A 14,776-nucleotide genomic window follows, 5' to 3' on the forward strand; every position below is an offset into this window, starting at 1 on the left:
GGGAGGAAGGGAGGGTTGGGTGGGTAGGTTGGGATGGGAGTAAAAGATAGAAAATTGTACTGCAACAACAATTTAAATAAAATTAAAAAAACAAGAAGAACTTGGGTAAACCTGCTCTGACCAGTGTTGGTTCCTTTAGGCGTTATCTGGTTTGATTTCTGGTCAGAACACGTGTCTGGGTTGCAGGTTTGGTCCCCGGTTGGGGCATGTACAGTTGACATCAGACTACTTGGGCAAACAATACTTGATTAACTGAATGAAGATAAATAGGGGCATTTGAGGGAAAGATAAAGAGGAGTGAGACATTCAGTGCTATCTAGTAATGCTCCCTGCCTCCCACCACCAGCTTATAATAACTGGGGCTGGAGGAAATGGTAGATGGTGGGGCATTTGGTGTGTGGCTTTTTTTTTTTTTTTTTTGGTAAGTTCTTGTTTTATCAATACACTCATGAAAAGTTGGCACAACCACTGCAGATAAAGTCAGTGGAGAATCTTTACTCCTTTTATCCAATCTCCAGCTCACTTTGTGCCAGCACCAACATTGGCCTTTGCAGTCCCCTTGTCTTTCTTCAGTCTGTTCTTATGTTCCTTTTGTTCTTTTCTTGTCATACAGGCCATGTCTTGTCATATAGGCTATGTCTTGCAAGTGTATGTTTAGGTTGATTTTTCTTTGAAATCATAAATCATGCCAAAGCCAGTGGCCTTGCCACCACCAAAGTGGGTTCTGAATCTAAATATAAAGATAATATCTGTTGTGGTCTTACATATTTTGGATAGTTTTTTGCTGAATTTTCTGTCTTAGGTACTGTTGCTTTCCTAGGGTGAAGGATGTCAAGGACCATTTGTTTCCACTGGAGTAGTCTGTTGGTCATGAACTTCCTGATCCAAGGATAGTTATTGTGTTGTTCATGATGGTAGCTGATCTTCAAGCAGTCAGGAAGGAAAAGTTGTTGGTACTTCTTGAGAGTGCACCAAGTGTGCATTGGAGCCCATAGAACAGGAATCTTGATATGACTGTTACACCTACATTAAAAATGGGATGTGTGGCTTTGCATGAGAGCATTCCTTCTATTGAGAGAATGAAGGTATAACCCAAACCAAAGGTAGTATGTCCCAATACACAGAGGTAAGAAAATCTTATAAAGGTGTGGTTGTCTCATTATAGTTTCCTCTTTACATTGATCTAACAAATTAAAACTTCTCCCTTCTATGTTGGTTTGGGCTTGGAAGGTTGGTCAGAGATTTCCCATTAGTAAAACAGCTCTCTGTTCCAGATATTCTAGATAAAGATGAATAAAGAGAATAACACCTTTTATAATCAATTACATGATAAGATAAGACAGTTAAAAAAGAATCAGTTATGTTCTTATGCAGTTGAGTTCAGAGTATCTTCCACTGAAATGGGAAGTGAAATTGTAAAAAAGGGACAACCCCCCAAAATGTATGGAGGTAAAATACTGTATAGAGATGGAAATACTAAATTAAAAGTGTAGTAAAGGCAATCAACAGTAGGTTAGCTTCAGGAAAAACCAAATTAATAAAGGAAATGGTCTCTAAAAAATAATTTTCTATTCAAAGGTATGTGCAGCCATATCTTGTAGTAGTCTTCAATTTTCAGGGTAAAGGAAAGTTCTACAAATGTAAGACTTATATAGAATAAGTAAGATTTCAACGAAGAAAAAATATAATCAAGCTGACCATACTTTGATAACAAAAGCATAAATAGATACTGTCTAAGGAGTTTTTCAAGAGAAGAAAAATAGTTTAATACAGCTGACAAGAACTATAATTTATTAGAGAGGACAAGAGAAATAATAGTTCAAGTTCTTGGGAAACAAACCAGCTACATGTCTTCTGTCAGGAAAACAAAAAAGTATGACAGCTGATTTAGAAATGATTGAAACAAAGAATTTACTAATAGAGTTATTAGAGAATAAAAGAAATAGGATTGACCTGAGGAAACAAGTTAAAATTAGATTATTGTTAATATGACTATTATGAACATTCTATTAATGTCAGAAATGTTCCTAGAAAAAGGAAATACAAGTTTTAAATAAAAGTAATCATTTGGAACTAAAATCCTATTGTGGTTTTGACTGGATGGGGCTAAGGAAGATACAGACTAATCAAGTATATTATTAGGTATCTAAGCTGAAGTAACCACACAGGGTAGGACCATTCCTTAAATGGGTGGGAATTACAAGGAGAAGAGCAGGATATAAAAAGAAGGTAAGTTCCATTTTAGACACAGTTTGAAATACCTTTGGAATATCCAAATACTAATGCCCAGTGATGGTTAGACTCGTGGGTTTATATTTGTAGCCTCCAGTTTTTATTTTTTAAACCAAGAACATGTAATACTTTAATAAGTCAAGAGAAAAATAGATGTTATGAAGGTTTTTTCTTTTTAATTTAGAAAAATAAAAGAGAGTTTGGGGAAGCCTGCAAAATGCCAACCAGTAATCTAGAAACCTTACTGCTTATAGCTCTGCAAATGTGTTAATGAGTCTGCCCTCGAGAGAAAACTCTGACCTGAGAGAAAAACTCTATCCCTATCCCATAGGGTCAGTGTATAAGTCAGATCTTTTGTTTTAAGACTAGAAGTAAGCCTTAGTTAAGCTTTCTTCCCTTGGATTCCACCCAGTTTTTTTTGTTTTTGTTGTTGTTGTTTTTTTTAAATCTGTTTGTCCTTCTTTAGGTGAATGGGGGCAGGAGCTAGAAGTGTGTAGGGGATATACCCTTCCAAGCAGGAGAAGGCCCAAGGCTATTTTATTGTAATAACATGATAAGAGAAAAGCATAAAATAATAAAAAAGAACCAGCACAAGAGAGAGGAGGTTAAATAAATTGTTCCCATCCTGTTTCACAGGAGTAAGTGTTGATCTTCCCTTAAGTGTTAGAGTGTATATTCATTGGCATTATAAACCAGCACACCTCCCAGATTTTCTTATTTTTAGCTAATATGAGGAAGTTTAGAACTATTGACTTAATACCAAAACCTTCTGGACAATATCCCCTTACTAGACTTCATGGACTGAGTTGCCCAAAGGCTTAATTTGGCAAAGGCCTAATCTTGGTATTTAAAAACACCAAAATAGTCCTGGTGTTTAAAGAATACTACACCATATCAGCTTAATAGCAAGACATTTTGTGAGTAGCAGTTTCAAAATTGTGTTCTGCTATTTTCTTTCCTGATAGAAGTTATTTCTTGTCTCCATGCCATACCATTTGGATTGCACATGACTTTTCCCCCTTAAATTTTTCCACTGTTAAATCAAAATATATATCCCTCTGTGATTTGATAGTCTCTCTACTGTGCTGTTCGATGGGTGGGCAGAGACTGACTCATCCCTGTGTCTCTAACACTTGCTAGTCTTAGTCCCTTAGTACTTATGTTGGCAAAAACAAATGAAGGATATATAAATCCACAGAACTTCTATCTGATGTCTAGCCATATTTTTCATTTCTAAAAATTTGTTTAGAGATGTATCATCTTGCTGAACTCTAAAACACAAGAAACAATGAGGCATATTGTTGAAAACTGTCTACCTTATAGTTCATTGGTCACTCGTGTGTACAGTAAGATAGAGTTCAGTAAACATATTCATGGGGTAAAACCATCAAATATTTACTTGTGGATTTTACTTTGACAATGTGCAGAAAAAAGAGAATCACAGTATGTTTGTGAGAAAAGTGCAAGGGAAAATAATCATCTATGAAAGAAACATACTTGACAAGTATGCCACATATGTATAGTACTGGAAGTAAAAAGGATTGGTGTTAAAATTAAAGTTTCAGGTTCTGAAATCATTTGTAAAGATTATATTCCTTTGACAAATCTTGTGTTGAAATAGGTAAAGTTTTGATATTTTTTTCCACAGTAATTTATCTTTTTAAAATTATTTTTATTATTTATTGCTAACATATTAACAGTTGTCTCTCATCCCCTCACCTTTGCCCACCTCCACCCAGCCCTGGGCCCCACTTTTACCACCACCACCATGCCCCCCTGGCCTTCACCACATTGTTGTTTGTGTCCATGGGGTATGCATATATATTCTTGGCTAATCTCATCCCTCTCTCTTACCCCCTGAGATCTGGCAGTCTGTTACATGTATCCATGCCTTTGGTCCTATTTTGTTCATTAGTTTCCACATATAAATGAGATTATATGGTATTTGCCTTTCTCCTGCTGGCTTATTTTGCTTATGATAATGTTCTCCAGGTCCATCTGTGCTGTTGCAAAGGGAAGAGGTCCTTCTCTTTTATAGCCACGTGGTATTCCATTGTGTAAATGTACCACAGCTTTTCTGTCCACTCATCTGTGGATGGGCACTTGGGCTGTTTCTGGATCTTGGCTATTGTAAATAATGCTACATGAAAATAGGGGTGAATATATTGTTTCTGATTGGTGACCCAGAAGGGGGATCACTGGGTGGAATGTCAGTTCCATTTTTAACTTTTTGAGGAAACACCGTAGTGTTTTCCATACTGGCTGCACCAGTCTGCATTCCCACTGGCAGTGCACTAGGGTTCCTTTTTCTCCACATCCTCACCAGCACTTGTTGTTTATTGATTTATTGATGATAGCCATTCTGGCAGGTATGAAGTGATACTTATTGTAGTTTTAATTTCCATCTCCAGCACTTGTTTATTGATTTATTGGTGATAGCCATTCTGGCAGGTATGAGGTGATACATATTGTAGTTTTAATTTGCATCTCTCTGATGATTAGTGATGTTGAGCATTTTTTTCATATCAACTGGCCATCTGTATGTCCTCTTTGGAGAATTGTCTATTCAGGTCCTTTGCCCATTTTAAAATTGGATTGTCTTCCTGCTGTTGAGTCATATAAGTTCTTTCTGTATTTTGGAGATAAAACCCTTGTCTGATGTATCATTGGAAAATATGTTCTCCCAAACAGTGGGTTCCCTTTTCATTTTGTTGATGATTTCTTTTGCTGTGCACATGCTTTTTTAATTTGATGTAGTCCTGTTTATTTTTTTCTTTGTTTCCCTTGCCCAAAGTGATATATATATATATATATATATATATATATATAGGCAAAATAATTCTTGTATATATCATGAGCTCAGAAATATTTTCACTTCTCTGCATTTTTTAAAATAATTTTTTGAATAAGGAAATACCTTACTTCAGTTTAACTGTTGAGGTTTTACTTTGAAGGGACACAAGAGCCTGAGTTATTTCAGGCTTAAAGTACTATATAATTAAACTTGAGACATGTAAGCTCAAGGGACCAAAAGCAATCCTCCAAAAGATAGGACTGTCAGTGTCAGTAAGTTCTTTATTTCAGGAAAAGTTAGTGACACATGGAACAACAGTCATCTAAAAGAGTGTACTGCACATCAGTGTGTATTAATAGTTATTCCATACCACAGTGTCAGATCATAAAGGTTGTATATCCTGAGCATCTTGCAGTCTTGTGTTGTCAGGAGCAGGCATGTAAGTGCCTTCAAAATCAATGATACGATTAACACTTTGGAACTAGCTTTAAAAGCACATCAGGATTAGTGGGGTATTTGTTGTTCACTGAAAGCTGATTTTGTAGAGTGCCCTAATATGGATACATACTAAGTAGACTTACAAGCATGCTAGTGCTTGCAGTAGTTTATATATTCCCAGATAAAATATTAGACCATAGAAAATTTAGCTTTCAAGAACTGTAGAAGACAATCTAATTTTTTAATAAATGATGCAGCTGAGGACCAGAGAGATTCATTCATTCATCTATTCAGCAATATTTACTGGAGATTAAATAACTTGCCCAATTTGTAGCACAGTCAGTATTGTGACCTGTTCCCTTGATTAGACTCCAGCGCTCTTTCTGCTGAATCATATTTTGTATTTATTTCATTGTGTAGAAATCTGTGCTCAAACCTTGCATATACCTTAATTCTTGCTTCAGGGTCAGTCTTACAGGTTAAAACTACAACAATCACACTTCTCTGTTGGCTGTATTATTTCATTACTTATTTAAAAATGTTAATGGAGGGGTGTATTTTCATTAGCATGGCAACCACCAATTAATTTTGGAATTTGTGCTCTCACTTGATAGTTTTACAGTATTTATGACTAGCTTCCCCCTCAGATAACACTCTGCCAAATTTAAGAAACATTTGATTATTTAAATTTTTAAAAATTATATAAAAATGTAATTGTTTATTAAATAGATAACCAATTAGATAATTTAAATATTCATTTTTTCAAAAGTTAAATGAGGGATATATTAAATAGTTCAATAAGGACATGATTCTAGTTATTTTTAAAAATCAAATATGTCTAATTTATAGGTATCTGCATTTTTATAATTTTGGACTGGGAATCACCTTAAAAATTGTTTAATCCAATAATCTCTTGTAAACCCCAGTGGGGTTTGAGGTTCCTAGAAGCAGAATAAGGACCTAGGTCTTACTCTTAACCCAGCATTCTTTCCAGTATTTCTTAATCTTTTTATATGAAATAATGTAATAACCATGTGTTTGCAATAATGTATATGTCAAAAGATGAGGTATAAAGAAATGTTGTATTTATACTACTAGCTTAAATGCTTCATAATCCAACTTTTTAAAACCTTCTAAAAACTTCCTTATTAGAGAGATGTTGGAGATAGAAACTTTATTGTGGTTATCTGAGCGATACCACTATGATGAAGACCTAGACAAGAGTATAAGCCTGTAGAAGTAGCAAGGAAGAAGCAGATTAAAAAAACTGACATGACCTTAAGATCAACAGAAAGAGTTTTATATCTGATTCTAAACATAAATATAAATACAAGTAACCTAAAATCAGGAGTTTGCAGACCTCTGATATCTTACCCATCTAGGTTTTGTTTTGTTCTTCTTTTTTTTTTTTTTGTAAAGAGTTTGAGCACATATCCCCAGTATATGTATATTTATTATTTATGTACATGTACTAATACTATATATACTATGAAACAAAAATACATTTTAAAAGGATAAAAATAAAATATTTAACAGTGTAAAAACTTTAATGGCATCAGTGTGATTGAATATGCTTTATTTTTGAAAAATTGTAATACTTGGTCATGTAATAATTCAAAGTCTGATTTTAAATTTAGTTTACTTTGATATTTGGTTTTAATAGCTATCATATAGGTGGAAAAGATACCTTTGGTAGATCTTCATGGAAAAATTTCATTTCTAAAATTGTGTTTCCTGGTTTTAAATGCCTTTCACCAAATTTTTAGAGTTTTGTTGAAATTTGAGTATTACATTTTCATTGTTCCTAAAGTCAGTGTTTTCTTGAATAGTAACCATTTTCAACAAATGAATTTAAAGTGATCCAGTTGAAAGATTTTTCAATAGAAAATTTTAGCTTAAGTTTTTTTAATGGCATAGATACAAGCTTTATAGGTGACTTTTTAAAAAAATTATTTACTTATTTTTAGAGAGGAGGGAAGGGAGGGTGAAAGAAAGGGAAAGAAATATTGATGTGAGAGGGAACCATTGATCAGTTGCCTTTTGTTTTGTGCCCCCAAGCACCAGGGACCAAACCTGCAACCTAGGTATGTGCCCTGACCAGGAATCGAATTGCCAACCCTACACTTTGCAGAAGGGCACCCAACCAACTAAGCCACACCAGTCAGGGCTGTAGGTGACATTGGTTATTTATGCAAACACTTCTAAACTCATAAGAACTTTTTTTTGAAAAGCAGTAACTTTTTCATTATCATACTGTCTTCTTTAATTTATATGGGTAAAATCCAGAGTATTCATTTCTTCTAAATCATCGGGTGAATACTCCTCAGGAACTTAAACACAAAAAACAACAGCAAATATGTGATAATTTTCTTTTTTGCAAAAGAAAACTGCATCACATCTTTAAATTTTACAACTTTTGAAGTGCTTCGTTGTAAGATAACGAAAGTGACAATAAAAGATATCATGATCATTGTTATCTCACTTCAAGTATTATATTTTAGTGTATTTTAAAGGCTCTGTTTTTATAAATTAACCAAATTAAAGGCCTTTTATGTTTTTGCTCTGATTTGTTACAATAACTTGCTTATGAATGAATATGACTATGGTATTCTATAATTTTACTTAGAAATCTATATTTTGTTAAAATAAGACAGATAATGCATAGTACTTCTTAACACATATTTTCATAAAATCCAATTTTGATTTTAAAATTTTAAAAAACTTTAAAGTTATTTTTAAAGATTTTATTTATTTTTAGAGAGGGAAGGAAAGGAGAGAGAGAGAGAGAGAGAGAGAGAGAGAGAGAGAGAGAAACATCAATGTGCAGTTGCTGGGGGGTCATGGCCTGCAACCCAGACATGTACCTTGACTGGAATGGAACCTGCGACACTTCGGTTTGCAGCCCGTGCTCAATCCACTGAGCTAGGCCAGCCAGGGCTAAAAGTTATTATTGAAAATATATCTTCTTTGGTACACTTTTCCTTTCCTAACTCTGTATGAAGAAGCTTTTAACTACCTAGGAATTAAGATGTTAACACTAAATAAAGCAAGGTCTTTCTCTTACGTGATAAACACCAGATTGCACTGGTAGACACCTTCAATACTCTGCCAGTGCAGGAATTACCAGGAGAAGGAATTAAATTTATTATGGATGGAGGGAGCTAGTGCAGGCTTCTCAGGGAAAAGTGAGACTGTGGAAAGACAGTTAGGAAAGGATTTAGTTAGGTTTACAGGAAGGTTTAGATAGGTTTAAAGAAATGTTTAGATAGGTTTACCTGAAGTTCCAGGAGAAAGACCATGATATGAGAAAAAGTATAGGCAAGGAAGTAGAAGATGAATTTGAGAGACATGGAAGGGACCGAGTAAAGACCTCATGATGTATAACAGCTGACTGAGTAGGTAGGTAAGTCCAGCGGCCTTTAAATATAAAGTTGGAGCATTAAGACATCCTGTGGTAAGCTGACCAAGGGTTCAGAGCAATTATGCAGAATGGCCAGAATTCTGATCTGCACCTTCACAGACAGGTTCTACTGGTCAACTCGAGTTCAGCAATGAGTTCAGGCAATGAGTTCAGGGAAGAAAAATCTTGTAAAATAAAACATTAAACCCATGCCACACTGATACCAAAACAAGAATGAGGCAATGACATAAGGTTGAGTAGAAATTTCTGAGAGAATTATATGGGGTGGGCATAAGTAGGTTTATAGTTGTAAGTATAAGAAAAAGTTTATTCTTGTATTACTTATTATTGTCCTTTTTCTATATGAACAACTGTACATCTACTTTTGCCTACCCTTGTATTTAGGCATAGTGCAGTGGGTATCAATGACAGCAGATAGATGACTTAGTAAAGGATAAGGTTAATATACAGGTCCAAATCTTTAATTAAGTAAATGTTCTTAAAAAAAAATAAAGACCACAGTATGTACATATACTCTAAAAAAGATTGGTTGTGAATTCTACAGTGATTTCAGTGCTTCCTTTTTCACTTTGAAGGCTTTTAGATTGAATATCATCCAAAAAATCCACTATACTATTTAAGGAAGGAGGGGACAAAAGATACCAACTTATTTGTTCTCTGTCGTCCTTTGCCTTTTTAAATAGAACAAAGTAAAATATTTATTTAATCTTTATTTCCTGTCCAAAGCGATTTCTCATAAAAGTGGTCTCAAAAATAGGGTGTACTTGGGCTCAAAAAGTGCACACACACACAAAACAAAACTCATTTATAATTTTTATCTTACAAAAATGAACTTAAGTTAATTTGCTAATTTTTAGTGGAAGGATTGGTGGGAATACAAGAATATAATTTATAGTATGAATATTTATGGAAGTACATACTAACTGTAGGAAATGCAATAAAAAAAGTATGCCAAAATTGACTGTGGGGTGTAAGACCTTGTAGATATACAGATAGATCATCATGGCTTTCCACTAGAAATTTCAGTTCAGTAGGTTTGAACTGGGCCCTAGGAATTTGTTATTAAACAAGACCTCTGTAAGTGTTTCTTATTTTCAGCCAAGTTTAGGAAATTAGCAGTAGACCTATTATACCATATCTTGATATCGCCCTAAGTCTGGTTCTAGGTCCCACGGTGTTAATGGCTGTATGATTGGTGCCTCGCTTACCCCTAACACAACTAGAAGGATGGGATGTCTGAGGGCTCAGCAGCATTGCTAAAGCTCACCAGTGATTCAGGGGCTAGCATCCACTTACCTTATTTCTTGTGCTTTGATTAGAACAAAAGCCATCTTGAATTTTAGGGGCACCAACGTGTGTCTAGTGTAATTTAGGAGTTTGTTTATCTTGAGGTTTGAAATTGATGATTGTTTTTAACCATGAAGCTGTTGCCACAGATCATTACTTGTTCCATGTGATGTATTTTTTTTAAAAAAGCATAGCTGATCAATAACTTTATATCTTTCCTGGCTGGCGTAGCTCAGTGGATTGAGCGTGGGCTGGGAACCAAAGTGTCCCAGGTTCGATTCCCAGCCAGGGTACATTCCTGGGTTGCAGGCCATAACCCCTAGCAACTGCACATTGATGTTTCTCTCTCTCTCTCTTTCTCTCTCTCTCTCTTTTTCTCTCTCTCTCCCTCCCTCCCTTCCCTCCCTAAAAAAAAAAAAAAAAAAATTATATTTTATTTTTTGAATGCTGTAACATGCTGACATATGGAACTGTAAAAAATAATTTTATGCTGAGGTAACTGGGTATCCTAGAGTAAAATAGTTATTCAAAATGTTAAAATATACTAGAAGAAATAGTAGCTATCATTTTTTAGGTGCTTACTATGTGTCAGGCACTGTACCAAGCACTTTTCAATACTGTTTATAATTTAATCCTCACAACAATCCTATGAAAGTGGTATTTTTAGTATTTTTGCAGAGGAGTCAAATGAAAGAGCACAGAGAGGTTAAGTAACTTGCCCATTGTTTATAGGGTTTGTTTTGGACTGTTTTTGCTTGCTTACTTCCTTTTAATTTGGGAATGTCCTAAATAACTTTTAGATGATACTTACTTTCATATTTTGAGTTAAGGATCCCTTGACTTCCTTGACTGAATGATTCTTTATCTTGAAATTAGATTTCTTCTATTGCCTTGATGTCTTATAAAACAAAAACTCTTGTATATTTTAACAAAGAATGTGAAGTGACATGTAGATACCACTTTGCAATGTTTGAATGATGAAACAACGTGACAATTTAATAAAAGCAAAGTGTTTATTGTCACTTTGAGTATGTAGCTTAGTAAGTTATCGAATAAGTAAACTTTGTGACTATATACAGGGGTGGGCAGAAGTAGGTTTACAATTGTAATACAAATAAATAATACAATAATCGATAGTAACACAAGAATAAACTCTCTGTGTTGTGTACTTACAATTGTAAACCTACTTTTGCCCACCCCTGTATATCATTTTATCCTGAAGCTTTGCCTGTGACTGTTACAAATTTTTAATGCCTGAGGACTTTTTTTTGAGCACAGAAAGAAATTCTGGCAGCTGTTTGTTTTAATCGATGTGCAATTTATTCAAATTTTAACATTGCCAATTTTAATATCTAGTTTTTTCTTAAGGCTTTAAGCTCTATTTATGCATTTAAAAAATAAATTTATTAACTTCACTAGGCCCTCAGTTATAATCTTTTTAAATTACCAAATTAAATACCCTGAAACATTTTAAAACACAACACTGAACAAAGTAATGAATCAAAAAGCATAATCAAACAATTAAATCTTGTAAATCTAAATCTGATTAATCAAATTTATCAATTCAGTAAACCAAGTTCTTCTAAATATTAAACATTGCTTACAGATTTATTACATAATTCATATTATAATCACAAGTCTAAGATATCAGATTCTCTAAAAACATTTCAAATATCTTTTTAAAAAAATCCCAGAATATGCATAGACAAATTTTCAGTTAATGCCCAACTTATCAGTACGTTTTAATCTTAAATCTAATGCAAAGTCTTCATATAGGTTGTATTCATTCCTTCAGCCTGCCATTTCTTCATCTGAAGACTACAAATGTACTTACACAACAAAGTGGAATAGAATTTTCATCTTTCATCCCTCTACCACAACTAAAATTATACATTTGGGATTGGGGCAGGGCACCTAAGTCTGCCTGTCAACCAGAGTCTGCATTAGACCCCACTACCCCCTTCTCATTGTCAGGGCTCTTGCCTTCCCCGTTAACACAAATTTATGAGCTCTCACACAAATTTAAGTGAGTATTTTAAGTTTTACATTTTTGCAACCTGGTTCTTTTCCTAGAAATGATGCATCCCTTAAGTTTTTTCTTATGTTTTTGCAATGTGATCCTCTTTCTAGAAACGATGCATCCCTTAAGTTTTTTTTCTTAGGTTACACTTCATCCCTATATAATGGGATTTCCTAAGTCCACTTATGTAGAAACTGTGTAACCTTTGGCATTAAAGTCAATTTGTGTACTTCTGGGGTTTTGACACCCTACTTAGGTTACTCAGCAATCCTTTCTCTTTTATATTAATAGCTGCCTCATTGGCCATCAGTCATTTTATTGACAATGATGATCAAGTTTAGTTTTTAACCCCTTTAAATTCATAAAGCCAAAATGATTTTTCTCTCCTAGGAATGCCAGAATCACCTCCGCAGATATGGAAATGTGAATCTGGAACTGGTGACTCGAATCATTAGAGATGGTGGCCCATGGGAAGATCCAGTGTTGCAAGCTGTTCTTAAAGCCCAGCCAGCATCTCAGGAGATAGGTACTTCAGGAGACTCAAAATCAAAACCACCATTTGTGAGAAGCAAACAGTTTCACTTTCTAATTAGAGCAGAAATACTGATTTTTATTTTATAATATTGAGTAAGAGTTATGTATTTTCACATAAAGCGTGTTTGATTTGTTGTACTAACCTGCCCTAAGAGTGACTTTTAGCACTAGACTGAGGTACATTTATTTCTAGTAATTTCTCATTTTAATGGGAATTCAGAGTGTTAACACATTTACTTGTTCAGATGTTACAGAGAGTTCATTTGTTTTTGTCTCTTCAGTTATATTTTAAAAATCTATTTAAGTAGGAACACCTTTTTTAAACAAAACAAAAGGAAACTCCCGGCTTAAGCACATGAGATCTCCCTCATACAGGAAACCGAGGGCTGGAACTCATCCAATTTTTATCACCACTACTGTATATCCTGTACCTAGCCCAGTGTTAGGTATAGGTATATGTTGATTGATTGAATGACTACATGATGAATGAGTGACTAACTAAATAAGTAAATTTTAATTACAAATACTATAGGATAGTATTTCCCACACTTGATCCATTAATAGAAGTTAAATTTTCTCTTATTCCCTTTCTACCTGCATACTTCTTTGACATCACCTCCTCTCAAACCTAGAAGCACAGTGGTTCCTATGGGCCAAAATTTTCTTTTGAAGAAGGAGGCTCTGTCAACTCCTTCTAGTAAATTATTAAAAATATATGTATATATTAAATTATTGAAAAATATACATGTATATTATTTGCCATATTATTCCTGAACCACAGAACATTTTTGATCCCCAAAACTTAGAAAGTAAGCTTAGCAGTAGTGAATAAACACAAAAATGTAGAACACATTTGAAAGCATGGAGAGAGCCTCTGGAGTGCAATTATAAGCTGGCCAAAGGGAAAAGGCAGGAACTCTCAGCTTTGGAACCATTCAGACCTTGGTTCAATGAGAAAGATACTTCATGCCACAAATTGTGCTGAGCAGGTTAGGTTCTTTCCCAGGGTCAGGGGTAGGGGTAGACTGTGAGTAGAGTGTAGTGGAGAAGGCGCTATGATTCATGGGTTTAAGAGCAAGCCATCCCAGATAGAAGTGTGGAGGCCTAAGGCACAGATGTGAGAGGTGAAAAGGCCAGCAGCAGTAGTACAAAGTTGTGGCGTGAGATAGGAGGTAGGACAAGACCAGCAGAAAAGGGCTAAGGTATATATGTGACAGTGATATAGTGCTATATACCAAGGGATACAAAGGAGACTGGGGAAGGAATTAAAGAAATGAAGACAGAGGCAGCTAGAACTGAGGAGGAGAGTTGGATTATTGAGGAAAGATATAAAGAGCCAATACAGGTAAGGCAAGGGTGACAGACCAAAGGAAACTATGAGGGGAGTGGGGTTAGAGGGGATAGCAGGTACACAAAGAGCTTCAAAAAGAGTGAAAAGGGGAAAAGAAAGTTTGCGCTTTGGGGAGCTTTTAGGCTTCTTCGAGTAGGAGCTAGAACAAACATACTTGGTTGCTGTGAGGGAGGGCTGATGGCCTTAATATATATATATGTATAGTTCTTCGTACATAGATAGCCCTTTCATACTTACATTGACATACCTCCTCATTAATATGGATGACTGTTCTCATTGTTAATCATTAGGGTAAAAACTAAAGTTTATCTTTGCATTAACTTTATAACTCAGTGTCTGTATATCATACATTGGAAACAGATTTGCAAGGAAAATGTTGAAGCCCAAATAAAACATCACTCATAAGCATTTTAGAAGCTATCATTAAATATATATAACTAATTAAAATACTTTTGGGTTCAAAATCATGAAATATGTGTTCCAGTTCCTGCTTTGCCACTTAATTTTTGTCTTTGGGCAAGTCATTTGACCTCTCTAAGACTCAGTTTTGTGATGTATAAAACAGATACTATGATACCTGTCATAAGGTTGTTGTTAGGTCTAAATAAATATGTAGGTAGAGGTGTTTGTATATTTTTAAATTGTGTAAAAGCAGGTATTTTTAGTAGTTATTCTTGCTGATACATGAGCATATATTAA

The 14,776-nt window shown here is 34.7% G+C and overlaps 1 protein-coding gene and 1 long non-coding RNA gene across 7 annotated transcripts in view; one reads left to right on the forward strand and one right to left on the reverse strand.

Annotated features, from left to right (window-relative positions):
- The window catches only part of ZNF654 (zinc finger protein 654), a 77,222-nt gene that overhangs the window by 48,280 nt on the left and 14,166 nt on the right, over positions 1 to 14,776 (forward strand). For 3 of the 6 annotated variants that reach the window (XM_028534124.2, XM_028534125.2, XM_036017953.1), the window contains exon 4: positions 12,583 to 12,718. The exons of 2 other annotated variants lie outside the window; for them this stretch is intronic. In XM_028534124.2, the coding sequence (XP_028389925.1) occupies positions 12,583 to 12,718 (136 nt within the window). Of the gene's footprint in view, positions 1 to 12,582; positions 12,754 to 14,776 lie in introns of those variants that run through there. One more of the 6 variants, XM_036017955.1, reaches the window with a different exon arrangement.
- LOC118498870 overlaps positions 1 to 14,776 on the reverse strand; it is a 58,936-nt gene that overhangs the window by 24,799 nt on the left and 19,361 nt on the right. The gene's annotated exons all lie outside the window — the stretch shown is intronic.

Source organism: Phyllostomus discolor, chromosome 2 (genome assembly GCF_004126475.2).
Source record: "Phyllostomus discolor isolate MPI-MPIP mPhyDis1 chromosome 2, mPhyDis1.pri.v3, whole genome shotgun sequence".
Taxonomy (NCBI): Eukaryota; Metazoa; Chordata; class Mammalia; order Chiroptera; family Phyllostomidae; genus Phyllostomus; species Phyllostomus discolor.